This window comes from Vanessa tameamea, chromosome 28 (assembly GCF_037043105.1).
Source record: "Vanessa tameamea isolate UH-Manoa-2023 chromosome 28, ilVanTame1 primary haplotype, whole genome shotgun sequence".
NCBI classification, from domain to species: domain Eukaryota; kingdom Metazoa; phylum Arthropoda; class Insecta; order Lepidoptera; family Nymphalidae; genus Vanessa; species Vanessa tameamea.
The window spans coordinates 1661553-1678970 of NC_087336.1; the positions used below are offsets into that span (position 1 = coordinate 1661553).

The 17418-nt window shown below is 35.4% G+C and overlaps 3 protein-coding genes across 3 annotated transcripts in view; all 3 read left to right on the top strand.

The window, feature by feature from the left end:
- The window catches only part of LOC113396736 (uncharacterized), a 38103-nt gene extending 30957 nt beyond the window's left edge, over positions 1–7146 (top strand). The window contains exons 3-6 of the mRNA XM_026634788.2: positions 572–703; positions 2669–2741; positions 3465–3538; positions 5029–7146. Of these exons, the coding sequence (XP_026490573.1) occupies positions 572–703; positions 2669–2741; positions 3465–3538; positions 5029–5556 (807 nt within the window). The 3' untranslated portion in view covers positions 5557–7146. The remainder of the gene's footprint in view (positions 1–571; positions 704–2668; positions 2742–3464; positions 3539–5028) is intronic.
- Positions 7147–9245: 2099 nt separating this feature from the next.
- LOC113396789 (gastrula zinc finger protein XlCGF57.1-like) lies at positions 9246–12075 on the top strand. Its single transcript, XM_026634842.2, has 2 exons — positions 9246–10768; positions 11644–12075. The coding sequence occupies exons 1-2, from the start codon at positions 9291–9293 to the stop codon at positions 12044–12046; spliced, it is 1881 nt and encodes a 626-aa protein (XP_026490627.2). The 5' UTR covers positions 9246–9290; the 3' UTR covers positions 12047–12075.
- Positions 12076–14657: 2582 nt separating this feature from the next.
- LOC113396751 (chorion class CB protein PC404-like) lies at positions 14658–16821 on the top strand. Its single transcript, XM_064219498.1, has 4 exons — positions 14658–14775; positions 15521–15806; positions 16232–16257; positions 16294–16821. The coding sequence occupies exons 1-4, from the start codon at positions 14725–14727 to the stop codon at positions 16738–16740; spliced, it is 810 nt and encodes a 269-aa protein (XP_064075568.1). The 5' UTR covers positions 14658–14724; the 3' UTR covers positions 16741–16821.
- Positions 16822–17418: the final 597 nt, after the last annotated feature.

Consider the following 17418-nt stretch of genomic DNA (forward strand, 5'->3'; position numbering starts at 1 on the left):
TATTAATTTGTTTTTCATGTGCTCCAATCATGTGTTTCATAACTTGGTGGTAGAGCTTTGTGCACGTCTGGGTGGCTACCATCAATCCAGTCGTGGTCTGTTGCTGGACTAAGACTTTTCCCAAAGTCGCCTTCTGTATCAAATCGAAAGCTATCTACTTATTTGAAGAGAGTTCCCCCTCCCCCTGGTATGATTACGTCTCGGCTTACATTAAATGAATACACCTAAACACTAGATTCCGTGTGGTAGCCAATGATGCTGCACGTGGTGGGGAAAGGGGTAGGTGTTAAGTAGTCTATGCGTTAATACAGAGTACAACCTACCTCTATTTCAAATTTTTAACAAAATCCAAAATCTAGCGGTGTGTGATTGAGTAATAAAAATACGAACATAAAAACACATTTATAATGTCAGTATTATAAATAAAATCTACTTCAGTAAGACTACGTGTTCTTCTCGATAGGATCTTCTTTCAGAACGATTGTAACATGATCATTCAAAAGTGCTTTTATGAGCGTACTTGAATATAGAACGTTATGTTTTTTTTTTTAATATTATTGTTCAATTTCAGCTGGTGTGGTCTACAATCTGCGAGGAGGTGAACAAACGTTGCGGCGGCGACAGGCCGCGCACTCCTGCGCAGGTCAAGATGTGGTACGAAAATTATAAGAAGAAGTGTAAAATGCGCGCACACGACACACAGGTAACCGTTACGTAGAGCATATTTTTTTTATATTAAATATGGCTATATTGCGGACAAGTACTGCCATATTCGTTTTTGATAGTTGAGTTCGTACTGTCTCGTAATTCTTTAATATTGTTAAGTAGTTATCATAGTACCAAGATGGCTGATGATTGCGGGTTCAAACCCAGTTATCACTGAAGACTGTGTGTCGGTGATGGAGAACATCGTGAGGAAACCTGCCTGTATCGGGTCTTCATTTACCACACGTGTATCCACCAATCCGCGTGGTGGATTTAGCCCAACATTGGGTTGTGTTGTTATTATAATTTTACTTCATAGTGTATAAGTATCTTCGCGATTGTTGGTACACTATTCCATATATCCTTAGTAGTGTTGCATATCGATAGTCCACTATCGATAGTTAAGGTGTTAGCGATATTATTGATAGTCTATCGTTAGTATTGTCACGTGTCAATAAATAAATATAAATATAAATATTCGACAACATCACATACATTACTCTGATCCCAATGTAAGTAGCTAAAGCACTTGTGCTATGGCAAATCAGAAGTAACGACGGTACCACAAACACCCAGACCCAAGACAACATAGAAAACTAATGAACTTTTTCTACATCGACTCGGAGACCCCGGAGTAGCGTAGCCATGAAAACCGGTGTACACACTACTCGACCACGGAGGTCGTCAAATACTATCGATAGTTTCGATATTATCTATAGCTCCCCATGAGCAATACTATCGATAGTATTGCAAAAAGCATTACTTTTAACCTAAACTATCGATAGTCCAAAAATATCGATACTATCGATAATATCAATAGTATTGCCGTAATCAATAGCATAGCTCACGGAGAGCTATATATAGTATTTTAAAAACGGGATATTTCACGATTTGTTTATTTATTTTTTTGTTTTTTTATTTTTTTTATTAATTTGGGATTGTTCACGAGACTCGTGAACAAGACATTCGTAGATAATGTCGAAATATCGAGCTCCACCAAATAAAAATAAAAAGCATGGTAAATATCCCGTTTTAAATACTGTTAGTAATAAAAATAACCATGTTCATTTAAAATCTTATATAGTATCCATAGTATTGATCAAAACGATACTATCGATAGTACTATCGATATCCTGAATAGTTTTCGAGGTCAACTATCGATAGTCAAACTGTTGATAGTTCTGCAACGCTGATTCTTAGTGTGACTCTTTACATTGATAAATAAAGCATATCACTCAATACAAGATCATATTAATGATTGATATAGCGTAGAGTTAGTATAGTTTATTTTCAGGCAGAATATACATAAATTAAATTGGACTTCATTGACGTAAAAACTGTTATTCAAATGGTGGAAAATCTACTGAGTTTCTTATCGATTCTTCTCGAAAGATTCTACTCTACTTATTCCGAAGTTATACTGAATTCAATACTGTAAAATAACGATTCAAATGTGCTTTGAGCCTATTTTAGTAAAGATTACTTTGATTTTTTATAAAAAAAAAATTAAAGACTAATTTACGGCAAACAGCTTCCAAACGTAAAACTTGAGACGAGTAAAAACGATTCGAGGATACAATTAGGTTCTAGATAAGCATTTTTGGTCTCGAAATATCTCATACTAGCTGCTCGTCCCGACTCCGCTCGACAAAATTGAAGATTCGTGCATAATTTCGCTCCTATTTCTATTACTATTGGTCGTAGTATATATATATATATATCATTGTATATAGCCTATAGCCTTCCTCAAATAATGGGCATAACATAGACTCCATACCAGACCCATAGTTCCTGAGATTGGTGCGTTCAACCAAACAAACAAACTCCTCAGGTTTATAATATAGATTGATTAACTTAACTAAATAATTTAATATATTTAGTATTTTTTATTTAAAAGAAATAAAAATAATGTCTCCACTTTTAGTTTTTATCATTAATCATATGAGCAAACTCATTGTTTCAGCCACCACCAGCGGAAGCGCCCGGCCTTCTCGATGGCATGCTCTGGCAAAGCATTCACCCTCTAGACGTCAAAGGTATATTTAAATAATTCAAGTCATTTGTAAAAAATACATTGGTAATGAAGGCATATTATTCGATACAAGATTATATTGATGATAAAAAAGCGTGGAGTTAACGCTTGTTGACTTCCAGGCAGGAGACATGACATACATGTATAATTGTATTTAACTAACATGACTGTATTTTTAGATGTTGAAGAAGAGTAACTACTGAGTTTTTCGCCGGTTCTTCCCGGTTAAATCTACATTCCGAACCGGTGGTAGCTTCACTTAATATAGTTTGTTAAATGACGTTTCAAAAGTGTTTGTAAAAGTTTTCTTGAATAAAGTATATTTTGATTGATTTTGACTGAAAGAATCAACGGTTTGCCGTTAATTTAAGATTCCGTTCAAATTTAATTTGATGATATTACCTATTGGCAGGCGTGCATCTTAACTGATGATTTCGGGTTCAAACCCAGGCAGGCACCACTGAATTTTCATGTGCTTAATTTGTGTTTATAATTCATCTCGTGCTCGGCGGTGAAGGAAAACATCGCGAGGAAACCTGCATGTGTGTAATTTCAACGAAATTCTGCCACACGTGTATTCCACCAACCCGCACTGGAGCAGCGTGGTGGAATATGCTCCAAACCTTCTCAAAGGGAGAGGAGGCCTCAGCCCAGCTGTGGGAAATTTACATGCTGTTTATGTATTTATGTACCTATTGGCAACTGATACGAAGTTAAATGTTTTCAGACGAGGAAGGCGAGGCGACTACAAGTGCAGAGGGCGCTCACAGCGTGAAGGACGATGATTGTATACCTGTTAACGTGAGTAGCTCGTAAACTGTAACCGCCGAAAGAATTACTATTTAAAAGAACCGAAGAAGATGTCTCAAGGGATACTCGGTTGGAACGGAGTTGCTTTCGCTTTATGTTATATACTAGACGCGCCCGCGACTTGATTTTAAACAAAAAGTAATTGTTGTAACCTAAGTTAATGCTTATTACATCAGCTTTCTGCGAGTGAAAGTTCCGTCAAAATCGGTCCAGCCGTTCCAGAGATTGGCCGATATACGGGAACGGAAAAACCGATAGACAGACAAAAATTGTAATTAATGTTATTTCGGTATATGTACCGTGTTTACATAGATATCTATTTAGTTGAAAGCGGTTACTTTAATATTACAAACAGACATAACATAACATAATCAGCCTGTAAATTTCCCACTGCTGGGCTAAGGCCCCCTCTCCCATTGAGGAGAAGGTATGGAGCATATTCCACCACGCTGCTCCAATGCGGGTTGGTGGAATACACATGTGGCAGAATTTCGTTGAAATTAGACACATGCAGGTTTCCTCACGATGTTCTCCTTCACCGCCGAGCACGAGGTGAATTATAAACACAAATTAAGCACATGAAATTCAGTGGTGCCAGCCTGGGTTTGAACCCGAAATCATCGGTTAAGATGCACTCGTTCTAACCACTGGGCCATCTCGGCTTTTTAACACATACTTTTAATACATACATAAAACAGACACTCCAATTTTATTATACGTATAGATTAATAGTATAACATACAAAATGAAATAAATTAATCTTCGAGGATGATGATTCAATGATAATTTTTTTCTTTCTAAATTGAAATCTTGTGTGAATCGAAACAATAACAAAGATTAAATTTAAATAATATGATATGAAACAGTAAACAGATAGAAAGAGACAGAGAAACAGAGGAAGAGAGATGACTATATCAGCTGTTTCACTCTACTGTAAAAAGAACTTCCAAAAAATTGTTTTGTATCTCTTCTTGGCTATAGTTATTTTTTTATTGAATTAAGTTAAGGCGGTTTTCAAATTGGTCACCTGATGTTAAATGGTCACCATAGACAATGGCGCTTTAAGAAATATTTTAACCATTCCTTACATCACCAATGCACCACTAACCTTGAGAACTAAGATGCTATGTCCCTTGTGCCTGTAGTTATCACTCACTCGTCAAACAGGATCACAACAATACGAAGTAATGCAGTGTGGCGGTTGAATATCTGATGAGTGGGTGGTACCTACCCAGACGGACTCGCAAAGCAGAGCCCTACCACCAAGCATTTACTATTTTGACCATTCCTTACATCACCAATGCGCCACCAACCTTGGGAATTAAGGTGTTATGTCCCTTGTGCCTGTAGTTATGACTCACTTAACCTTCAAACCGATACACAACGATACTAAGTACTGTTTGGCGGTATAATATGAGTTCATACTTATATTTATTCAATTTGCTGTACTGTTATTGATAAAACAATTTCATTTAAAACAGATGTCAAATGGCCGCCTATCAACGAACGACAGCGACGATACGATGCCAAACGTACTCGAGCCCCAGGTCCAAATCATCCCGCAATCTTCCCCCACGCCTCCCCCCCTAAAGTCCCTCCCCAACCCGCAGATCAACCCGCTCACGCTAACCTCTCACCTCCCCATCATAACGAATCCCCTACAAGCGATCGAACAAGCAAGAATTCAGCAGAATTTTCTACAGAAATTGAACGAATTATCGAACACCCCCTTAAATTTGAGTCACCTGGATGACGATAAACGGAAAAATGGTCACGATAGACAGGATAAGTCCGAGGAGATCAAACACGACTACGCTTCAGCCACGGAGGAGGAAAGATTGTACTTCACAGCGAAACGGCAGCACGCGATATGGGAACACGAAGCTAAAATGAAAATCCTGAACATGGAGCTCAGACAGAAGGAGGAAATATTTTCATTGCAAAAGCAACTCTTTCTGATCGAGTTACGGTTGAAAATGGATTTCTTAGAAAAGGCGAGCGCGAAGTGAGTCACTCGGTCCTGTACGTACTCTGTCTCTCTCGCGCTGGCAATGTTAGAGATGAATTTCCTATTGGGATCTTCTCTCGCGAAAGAGACGACTATTGATTAAGGTTAATTCAAATGCCATAGTCCATACAGTGCCATCGTAAGGTAATCTTAGAGCTACCTTTATTTTTTTGAGCTAAGATGTCGTCTATTCAGCCCAATTTTTTTTTTTTTTAATATTAAATATTATGAAAACGTCAAAATTGGGCAATCTATTGCTTGCAAAGGAAAGATTTAGAATTAAGGCAGGGCTTTTTTGGTGCGATTTTTTTTTTTAAATGACTTGACAGATATATTATTTTGTAAAACGTTTCGTACCAAATTTGGGCTTCGATATGTGATGTTTAAAGTTAGGGATATATTATTTTTGTAATCTTTATTTCGTATAGTTTATTTTGTACATTATTTTTTAGTTCTTTTTTTTTTAGTGCATATAATGCGCTTAAAGTTTTATTAGCCGCGTTTGTATGCGGATTTATTTTTTATAGTATTATATTTTCAAGATGGCAGCTAAAATATCATGCAACAAACGAAATAACTGCCAAATATATAGATTTTTGCATAATTGTTATATTTTAACGTAATAGGTACTTAGTGCTCCAGACGGAGCATATTTTTTTTCATCTTAGGCTAATGTCCCTGCTTTTGGGGATCAACTTTGACATTTAGTGTCGAGTCCTTTCGCAAAGGTGGTATAAGTGAAAATCCTAGTCTAGTAATTTTCGTTTTAATTTTATGAAGTAGTTAATAAAATATTATTAATTAAAAAAAAAAAACGCACATTATAAATATTATGAACGATACTAGATCTATAATTATCGCGTTTGATTTATATATCTATAGATATAAATATTCTTAACGCAAGCATAGATCGATTTTGATGTAACTCTGAATATTTTCACTAATAATTTATATGACGGTTTTTAACTACTTCATAGAATTTCTATTTCAAGTCAGCGACGTGCCAATAACAAGAACCATTGTTATGTAATTATTATATATAGTTATTACATTTATAAGACATAGACGAAATATTATAAAAAAAAAAAAATAAAAAAAATACGTAAAGTAGACAATCACTACGGAAAAATGAAATTCGATACAGCATGATATTAATAATATTATAAGTAATTTATATTGTAGGAATTGAAATAAAAATCAGTACAAAAATGTTGTTAGAAAAAGAATTGAATAATATATTACCTCATTCTGACAGTGTATTGTACATAAATAGATATAGTTGTAACGATTTAGAAAACTTTTATACGGGACTTACACCCTTTTTGTTCTTGACAGTATGAAATGTTGCCAGCGAAAAAAAATATCTCTTTAATGGCAACACTGACGTTTTTAACAACAATTTTACAATGTGATGTATTTAATAAGATCTCAACACAGATTAAAAATATTTTATCAGGGATAATGAAGCAACATTTAATAACAATTGTACGATAATTGTACTGTTTCGTATTAACTATTATTTGAATCACTATTAAGTTAATCTGATTAAATTGGATATTATTGATATTGAATAAAGAATTTATTTTCTGTTCCGATGTTTTTTATTTTTTGTATATTTGTATAGAATGTTTATGTTTTACTTCTAACAGGATGATTCAACTCCGCAGCATACGCCGTTAGAAAAGATAACTAACTGATGTTGATACTCTGGATTAGTATATTTTGGTTACTTTCATAGTATTGTGTTTTAAGGCATTTGGGGCTAGGCTTTGGGGTAACGCAAGAGATACTGTTTTCATCCTGAAAAAACGAGCTGTCCCGTCTATTTATAATCTTGGAGCTCGAATACCTTTGGGATGTTTTTAATAAAGTCGGTATTATACAATTATACAATTATGGTATAGACGATGAGTTAAGGTAAACTAATAAAAATGACAAAAAAAGCATTGATGAATAAAGCATAACATTTAATACAAGATTATTTTATTGATGAAAAAGCGTAGACTGTAAAATTCTACCTTATTGATGGAAGTTTCTGGCTCTGCTCGGTAGAATCTACTTTCCGATCCTTGAATAAAGAATGTTTTGATTTTGGTATCAACAAGAACTCGAATTGAAAATGATGAAATTCAAACCTGTCACGTCCTGAACCCTGAATGTATGTAATTCTAATGAAATTTAGCCACATTTGTATCTACCAACTCGCATTGAAGCAACGAGTTGGTTAAGTTCTAAACCGCTTCAAGGGGAGAGGAGGCCTTAACACGTTACCATAAATATCCTCCATATTTACAGACTTGTTACCTTACTTTTTTTTACTTGTAATAAAAAGTTTTAAATATAGAATAGGTAACGATATAGAAATGATGATTTTTAGTTTTAACATTACGCGTGTACTCTACTCCAACCATAACTGGAATAAAGTCAAATAAACAACACTTGACAGCAAATTGACGCAATATCATTGGTCGAGAGCTTGATTAATCTATGATATTCACTATGGATTTGCGAAAAAATGGCGTTTTGAACGTCGACGAAATTATTAACGGAATTTTGGAAGCAAAATTAAAGTAGAACTAAGTGGTTTAGTGCAATGGTGTTGTATATAAATAAAGATATATTAATCATAAACTCTTAGTAGCGCTGAGCTATTAGCAAATCGCATGAAATACATAAATCTAAGGTTTGTTTATCTTTTTTCCTACTTCCATTGGAATAGGCTATATCATCATAATTTACAGATTTCGAGATAATATTATGCTTTATATCCCTATATTTATTTCTATTGCCAATTCCTATCGAAGAAAGAATAAAGACTGACTAACCATAGATTTACAAAATCTTTTAAAACATTAACTAATAACTCTATATTATAATTGAATAATTTATTTGTAAATTATTCCATTAATTTTAATTCCAAAGTAAACTATCGGATATCGCACTTTTTTCATCCTTAATAATTGTTATAGTGTAACATCTATGATCAAGTTGAGCAATTTCAAAGTCGATTATTATTTGTCTCAATTCTTTTTATGATTGGTATAGGGTATATAGGTATTTTTCGAGCAAATTGGGATTTTATATCCTTGTAAATAAAAAACGAGGAACTTTACTTCGAAAGCGGAACAAAAAATAATCTGTAGTTTTTTATTATTTTATTTGAGCTTTAAATTAATTTTACAACTTTTATTTTATTAAAAAGAAAAATACAATAAATGATCGATGCATTGTCGAGAAATCGCCGAAAAGCAGGAATTAATCATGAATGCGTGCATGCGGGCATGGCTGGTCTCATTCCGCTCATCGGAGAGGTACAGGCGTCTCTGATATTTATGAATAGTTAAATTTCAATGAGTAATCCTGTTAGAAATAACATGGAAAGTTTAACGTGTTGTACTTTTATAATAAAAAATAACGATTTGTCGTTAAGAAGGTGTTGTTCTCTTTAGTAATAGAATTAATAGTTATTTTTTAATTAAAAATAAAAAATGGTAATTAAAGCTAATACAAGCGGAAATAAAGCTAGATTTGATCCTTTAGTCTTCGCCGCTTAATATAATGACAAATAAAATCCATCCAAATATATATAATCGATTAAAAATATCGATGTTTAAAAACCATTGTCAACTGTCAAGAACAATGCATAATGCATCAATGCCATTGCCCATTGCCATAATGTCAATGGTTCTCGATCCGTTAAAACGTCAAAAGAAATATGTTTATGTTGATCTTTAAATGTTTTTAAATAATACCTTTAGCGTAATGGATAATACAGTATTAAAAAAGAACAACATTTGCAGAACATGTTTGAGCGAGGCGTCTAATTGTAAATCTTTATTGAGCAAAATGGAAGGCGAAGATCGGACGCTCTGTGAAGTGCTCTCTTTTGTTACAAGCGTAGATATTTCTATCAGCGAAGAATATCCTAAGCAAGTGTGTAACGATTGTCATATTATGATATGCAAAGCCGACGATTTCAAAAAGAGATGTATACAATCCGAAAGTATTTTAAAAAGTGGAATTTTTATGTCACCATTCGACGAACTTATAAAGAACGAAATTATAAATAGCACGGATTTCGATATAACGAAATCGCAACTACCGATCGATGGTCAAATTCTCATCGATAATATTTATATGAAAAAAAACTCTCAAACGTTAGAAGTAGAATTACCAATAATAGAAAATTTTGATACTTTAAGTGATAATTATAAATACGAAAATGTTAAAGAGGAAAGAGATGATATACGCAACGATATGGATATATCAGATGATATCGGAAATAATATACTCGATTACACACAGACAGACAATCCGATCAATACAAATATATGTTTTTGTGGTTTTATTTGCACCGATACTGCTAAGTTCGAAAGCCATACTAAAGAATGTAAAACATTTGTAAATAAATACGACAGGGATGTACATTCATGTCCGCTGTGCAATGATAATTTTCCAAATTTAAAACAACTGCAAGTCCATATTTATAGTCACAAGGAAACATCAAATGGTTCGAGTAATCATGAGTGCCCTAAATGTAAGAACAGTTTTATTTGCAAATCGTTATTGATAGCTCATTTAAAAACACATAAAAACCGAATAAGGGTAAAACACAAGAAATCAAGAATGGAACCTAAAGATAATATCACAATACCCCTAAAGTGTGTTAAGTGTGAACAGAAATTACCCAATTTAGACGAATTAGCATTTCACTTGAAAAAGCACATGCACAATGAAACGGAACAAGAAGAACAAAACTACCAATGTTCGATGTGTATGCGAAAGTTTGTTCGTAAGGTGTCTTTAATCGCACACATCAAACGTCACGAAGATAAAGCACAAATGAAATTCACATGCAAGACTTGCAAGCGTGAATTCCAACACCAAGCTCATTTAGACAACCATATTGTTTTAGTGCATTCAAAAGAAAAAGGCCTAACTTGCAACAAGTGCGGCAAAAGCTTCGTCACACAAGACTGTTTAGACCACCATATGGAAGGGCATAAAGTTGATAAGAAACATCACTGTACGGTGTGCGGTAAAACATTTACAATTATGTCGGCTTTGACTGATCATATCAGGACTCATACTGGGGAAAAGCCGTTCCTTTGTTCGATTTGTGGACGAGGATTCAGTCAGAAGAATAATTTAGTTCAGCATATGAGGCGCCATGAGGGATTGAAGCCATTCAAATGTGAACACTGTGAGAGAAGGTAACTTACTGTTTTAAAGAAATATAACCATTAAGACATTCGTTAAAGTCTGACGGTTAGTAGCAGTTAGCACCACTGCCCGTCATTGATATAAGAAATATTAACCATTTATGGACCATTAATGGGTGACCGTTTAAATTAAAATGTTAAGCCCCTTGTGCCTGTATTTGCATTGACTCGCTTACCGTTAGAACTGGAATACAAAATTACTAAAAGTTGCTGTTAGGTGGGGGAATATGTTATGAGTAATACCCAACCAGGTGGACTTTCACATCCTACCAACAATTAATACAACATAGTACATATAATTGGAATTATAGTAGGATATGATAATGAATATGATTGTAAAACACATTAAATTCTATACTAAATAATTGTTAACATTCTTAAAATATAAAAAAAAAAATACAGTACAAATCTCGACTGTGGAATGGTGGCAAGAATGCTAGCAGCATTTCCCTGTTGAATTGAAACTCCGATCCTCTTGGGTAATAATGAACCAGCTTCTATCGACAGTAGGTTTCATTGTGTTACTTATAATTGGATTATTGCACTATCACTCCAAGGTTCAGGTGTTTCGACTAAAATGAGAAAATATTTGGATCGTATTTTCGCTTTGGCGGCGACGACAGGTTTCCCTGATGTGAGTTGGGGTGTGTCAAAGCATGGCATCTCACGCTAGGGAAACTAAATTACTATTATTATTATTAACATCGAACCGAACAGAATATAGATGTCTCATTTTGGTAATACACCTTGAACTTTAAACGATTAAAATTTATATTAATATTCTTGTCTATTTATTTAATAAATTAATGGTTATTATTTAGAAGAAGTTTATCGAGCTATATATTTTTTTAATTATACTTTTTCAGATTTGTCTCGAAAGGTGAACTGCACGCTCACAATCGCAAGCACAGCGGGGCTCATCCCTTCGTCTGTGATGATTGCGGGAACAGTTTCACGACGTCCAGCTCCCTGACCAAACATCGAAGAATCCACAGCGGAGAAAGACCATACGCATGTGACCTCTGCTCAATGAGGTTCGCTGTGCTCGGAACGCTGAAGAATCACAGACGCACTCACACAGGAGAAAAGCCCTATCAGTGCTCCCACTGTGAGAAGGCGTTCATACAGAGAACTGACCTGGTCTCTCATATCCGGTGCCATACTGGGGAAAGGCCATATATTTGTACAAGCTGCGGCCAAGCGTTCAGAAAAGCGTCCGCGTTAAAAGTTCACATAAAAATTCATGGCAAGGAACCGATGCTGATATAAATAAAAGATTTATTGAATCATTTGTAAAATATGTGTTTTATTTCATAGCAGTTTTTGAACGCGGCTTCGGTCGCTTATAAGGTATCCTGTGATTTTTTGTTTTAGGCTTTGTGAAGACATTTTTGGAACGATTTTTTTTAGAGCAGAGTGGACAGGCAGAAGTCGTCATGAAAGAAAAAGGTTTATGCCCCCTCTGTTACTCTTTCTCAGGGATCTTTCCCTGTATCTCTCTCTTTCAAATCAAATAAAAATATTATTTATTAAAGTAGATGCATAACAGCACTTTTTAATCGTCACGACACAGTGTTCTATTAAATGTAAAGCGACCACCGATTCTGAAGTAGATTCTACTGCGAAGAACCAGCACACTGGTTTTGATAGTAATACATTAGCAGCCTGTAAATTTCCCACAGCTGGGCTAAGGCCTCCTTTCCCTTTGAGGAGAAGGTTTGGAGCATATTGCTCCAATGCGGGTTGGTGGAATACACATGTGGCAGAATTTCGTTGAAATTAGACACATGCAGGTTTCCTCACGATGTTTTCCTTCACCGCCGAGCGCGCGATGAATTAATTATAAACACAAATTAAGCACATTCAATTCAGTGATGCCTGCCTGGGTTTGAACCCGAAATCATCGGCTAAGATGCACGCGTTCTAACCACTGGGCCATCTCGGCTCTTTACTCTGGTTTCCCTTCAAGACGTATAAATCTTTACAGTAATCATTTTATTTAATTGTGTCTATTATTAAATACATATTAAATTTAATAGCGTAAGCAACTTCGTTCCAACTGGGTGTCCCTCAACACAACTTGTTTAATCGTCTTTTCTTTGCAAATATCTTCACTAATTAGAGGAGAATGAATAAGGGTATGTATGTATGTAAGTTTTTTCATTCCACCATAGCTTTTAAACACTTGAACAGTATCGATTAAAAGTTAAATTTTAGAGTAACAATGTAAGGGATTCTTAACTGTAGATCCTTATGGCATAACCGACACTTCTTTCACCGTATCTGAATGTACGATTCAATATAATCTTGTAAAATGTTAATTTATTTTTGCAATGTTAATTGGGTGGAGCAGATTTCAAATTCAGTTTTTTTTTATGATATAGGTAGACGGACGAGCAAATAGGCCTGATGGTAAGTGGTCCCACCGTCCATAGACATTTGCGCTGTAAGAAATATTAACCATCCCTTACATCGCCAACGCGCCACCAACCTTAAGAACTAAGATGTTATATTCCTTGTGCCTGTAGTTACACTGGCTCACTCATCGTTCAAACCGGAATACGACAATACTAAGTATTGCGTTTGGCGGTAGAACATATGATGATTGGGTGGTACCTACCCAACCTGGGTACAGTTGCTTGCACAAAACCCGAGTACAGTTGCAAGTTTTGACCCACGCGTAGTAACATATGAATTTAAAAATAAATGACAGTTTACTATTTAATTTAAGTTTTACACTGAGTCTTGAGTCTGATAACCAATAAAAAAATAAAAAACGGCTGGAACTGCGAAGTGCATATTCCTATACTCTATTCCAACCATAACAGGGAGAAAGACAAATACATGACATTTGACAGCAAATTGACGCGATATCATTGGTCAAGAGCTTGATTAATCTAAGATATTCACTATGGATGCAATGTTTGGAGGTTATTCCTCCACACTGCTGCAATGGGTGTTGGAGCATACACAGGTAGGAGTATTTTCAATCACGATGTTTTCCTTCACCGCCGAGTACGAGATGATTTGTAAACAGAAATAAAGCACATGAAATTTCCGCAGTAGGGTATTGTCCGGGTTAGAAACCGCAATCTTCGGTTGAGATATGACGCCTCTCGGATGTTTGATAACGATGTAGTACTGAGTCTTGTTAAATTTATAAACAATCAGAACTGCATTTTCAATCACGAACTATCAGAATATTAGGAATATAAAATGTTAGAAAAATTGTCTGTCTTATTTAGACAAAAATGCACAAATGTTTAATACCCTGATATTCATTTCCAAAAACGCTGAAACGACGTTTTTATATTTAAAGTCTGTCATCTGTCATCGCCTATTCAACGCATTTTCAAAAATCATTTATTAGTGCTACTCATAGTGCTCTCACCGGAAAAAAATATATTAATTTAAGGTTCGAGACTTTCCTTTTAATCCTGTTTCTTTCCTCAACCTTAAAGTTGCTTGTAAGAGATCGTTTTTTTAGCGAAAAAGTCGCCTTCATTGCATCTTGATTTTATTCCCACTTTAAGCTGTATCATTTCAGACTGTATAGTATAAAGAAATATTCGTTAAGTTTTATATTTAGTCTGTGCCTAATTTTTTAATAACGCAACTGTAAATATGTTACATATTAAAGATGGCATTGGCCTAAAATAAACATGTCAGTAAGCATATGATAATACATTAAAAATATTTCAATTAAGAATTTTATCTTAAAACTATTCAATAGAAAAATAGTTTATCCTTGATAGTACTTATTGTGAATTAGAATTCCAGAGAAAAGTGATTAATTATATTGACTAAATATTCAACACATACAAACACGTATGCACGTATTTCGACACAGATCTAAAAACAGCGCATCAATTCTCGCTCCTCGTAATATAAAAGCGGCCCGCACTTCCTATCGGCACTGTATTTCCGTTGCGTACGAACCAACCAACATGTCCGCCCTCGCTTTCCTGTTCTTCTGCTTCCAAGCTTGTTTGCTTCAGGTAAATATAAATAATAATCAATATCAACTTTAATATGCAATCTATACTAATATTATAATACGAAAATAAAACTGTCTGTCTGTCCGCTTTTCACGGCCTAATCACTGAACCAAATTCGAGGATATTTGATATAAAGAAAATTTGGTGTTCACCCCAAGGAAGAAAATTAACTCCTTTTTTAATTTAACACCTGACGACCTCCTCCTTAAACGCGAGTGAAATTGCGGACGACAACTAGTTCACAATTACTTTATATTATAACTACCTCATTTCTGTGTCTTTGTCTGCGAAGATTTTATATACTTAAAGAGTTCTCACATTGTGTCTATTATTGCATTTTTCATAGCGAGATAAGGATCATTTTTTAAGCTTATAAACAGCGAAAGTTTCATCAATATCGGTCTAGTAGATTTTGCGTCACGTCAATGATAACAGTTTTATAAAATTATATGTTACATAGATAGGAGACTTGTTATTGTGATTTTAAATACGGTTTGACAAATATTCTAGGCTAAATAAATATTTCAACATTAATTTCAATTCGAGCCAAAAATAGTATTTTTAAATAACCTTGTCGATCGTAGTTTGAATTCCTTGTAAATATTTCATAAGATTTTTCGTTATATGTTGTTATTAATGACGGTGTAACGCCGGCGCGTGCGCAGATGCCTTGTTTTTCTTTATAAGAACGTGAGATTTAAACAAATGGAGCCTTCGCTTCTTATAGCCAGTTTTGTGTTTTTAGAACGTCTGCAGTCAGTACGTGCGTGGTGCGTATGGCCCAGGGATCTATGGTACCACATATGGCTATGGAGCTGGTCTCGCCCCCGCTGCATTTTCTGCTTATCCTGAATTCGCTGCCTATGGCGGAGCAGGTGTTGGTGATGTAGTGGTAGCTGGTAAGATGGGCGTTGCTGGTACAACCGCAGTAGCTGGTCAAGTGCCTGTCCTCGGTGCTGTTGAATTTGGTGGTATCGTGCCGGCTGCTGGTACCGTATCTATCGCCGGTAGCTGCGGTTGCGGTTGCAACGGTGCGTGATGCGTATTTCTTAAATAGTATATTTTTGTTCCTAAATCCTAATCTTTAACACCAAGACGACCTATTAGCTAGAAAACGTATATTGTCTATTCAAATCTGAGCAAGCACTTCCTTGTTTTTCATGACACATGTATGACCAGTTCCTATTTTATTTGGTGATTCAATTAAATGACATGAAATTTATAATATAAGCTGCCCGACAGCGACATTGAGAAAAGTGAGAGCCTCATAAACGATTACTTCGAACGAAGTGTTTACTTGATGAAAAAAAATATTATTATAAGGCACGTGCTTTAGTCTCATAACATTTGTTTATAAATTTAAATTTATGTTTAAGTTTAGATGAAAGTCTGTTCTGAATGTAATATTATTATATATTATCCAGTAATTCAATTTCATTTTAAACTCAATCCCCAGGCGCATACGGTCTATATTCCGCTGCACCATTCGCTGCAGCTGCTCCGTTCGCTGCAGCTGCTCCATTCGCTGCTGCTGCACCATTTGCTGCTGCTCCGTGTGCTTCTCCTTTCGCTTACGAAGTTGCTGCCGTCTCAGCTTCAAACGGCGGCGGTCTGAAAATAACTAGTGGTTCCGCTCTGCCCCCACGAGGAGTATCTGTTTTATCAGAAAACGCCATAGAAGGTGCTCTCGCAGTCGCCGGCGCTTTGCCGTTCTTAGGAACCGTGGGCCTTGAAGGTGTTCTGCCAACTGCTGGTTTTGGTGCCGTCAACTACGGCTGTGGCAACGGCGCAGTTGGCATTGTGGCTGAGGATATTGCCCCAGTTGGCATCGCAAGTCCATTCGAATACGGTGTTGGTCCTGTCGCTGCTGATAGATTCGGCTACGGTTCTATCGGCTATGGTCCCTTCGGTTACGGCACAGGAGTGTATGGCCGTGCTGGTTATGGATACGGCGCGTTTATTTAAGGACTGATAATTTACCCTTAAAATGTAGTGTTAAGCGAATAAAAATATTGTACATAATGTTGCCTTTTCGTTTACAACTTAATTTAAAAACATTTACAAAAATTACTATAATAATTTCTCCTTAAATTATACTTCATATTTTAAGTACACTCAACTTAAATGAAAGACAAGGCTCAGCATAATGATCGTCTAGCTATGCGACAAATGAAGGTTAAATTATGACCCTTATGGCTACCATGGACCCTTATGGTTCCTGGTCGTTGACTCAATATGACTCTCAATTAAAGATTGTTAAACAATAAGTATCTCTCATCAACTTCAATCGGGTGCGGTTTAAAGTAAAAAATTGTGGAGTCGTTACTTTATTCTTAGTAATTTTACATAGAGACGAAAGTTTGTATGTATGAATCCATGTGATAATCTTTCACTCAAAAACTATTGAATGGATTTTAATGAAACTTTACAATAATATAGCTTATACACCAGAATAACACATAGGCTATAATTAATAAAGATGTTGTGTGAATTGTCCAATATATTGATATATCAAGAAAATATGAAAAGTTTGGTACGTAAACTTGAACTCCAAGGAAACACATTGGTTACTTTTTACGCCTAATACCTGATAACCAACACCTAAAACACAAGCAAAGGCGCGGGTAAAAACTAGTTGTGTAA

What these genes read in the sequence shown, in the direction of transcription:
- LOC113396789 (XM_026634842.2), top strand. Translation starts at nt 9,291, where the DNA reads ATGTTTTTAAATAATACCTTTAGCGTAATGGATAATACAGTATTAAAA. An exon ending in TGTGAACACTGTGAGAGAAG is followed by an intron (nt 10,769 to 11,643) that starts GTAACTTACTGT and finishes ATACTTTTTCAG; the next exon opens with ATTTGTCTCGAAAGGTGAAC.
- LOC113396751 (XM_064219498.1), top strand. Translation starts at nt 14,725, where the DNA reads ATGTCCGCCCTCGCTTTCCTGTTCTTCTGCTTCCAAGCTTGTTTGCTT. An exon ending in TCCAAGCTTGTTTGCTTCAG is followed by an intron (nt 14,776 to 15,520) that starts GTAAATATAAAT and finishes TTGTGTTTTTAG; the next exon opens with AACGTCTGCAGTCAGTACGT. An exon ending in ACGGTCTATATTCCGCTGCA is followed by an intron (nt 16,258 to 16,293) that starts CCATTCGCTGCA and finishes GCTGCAGCTGCT; the next exon opens with CCATTCGCTGCTGCTGCACC.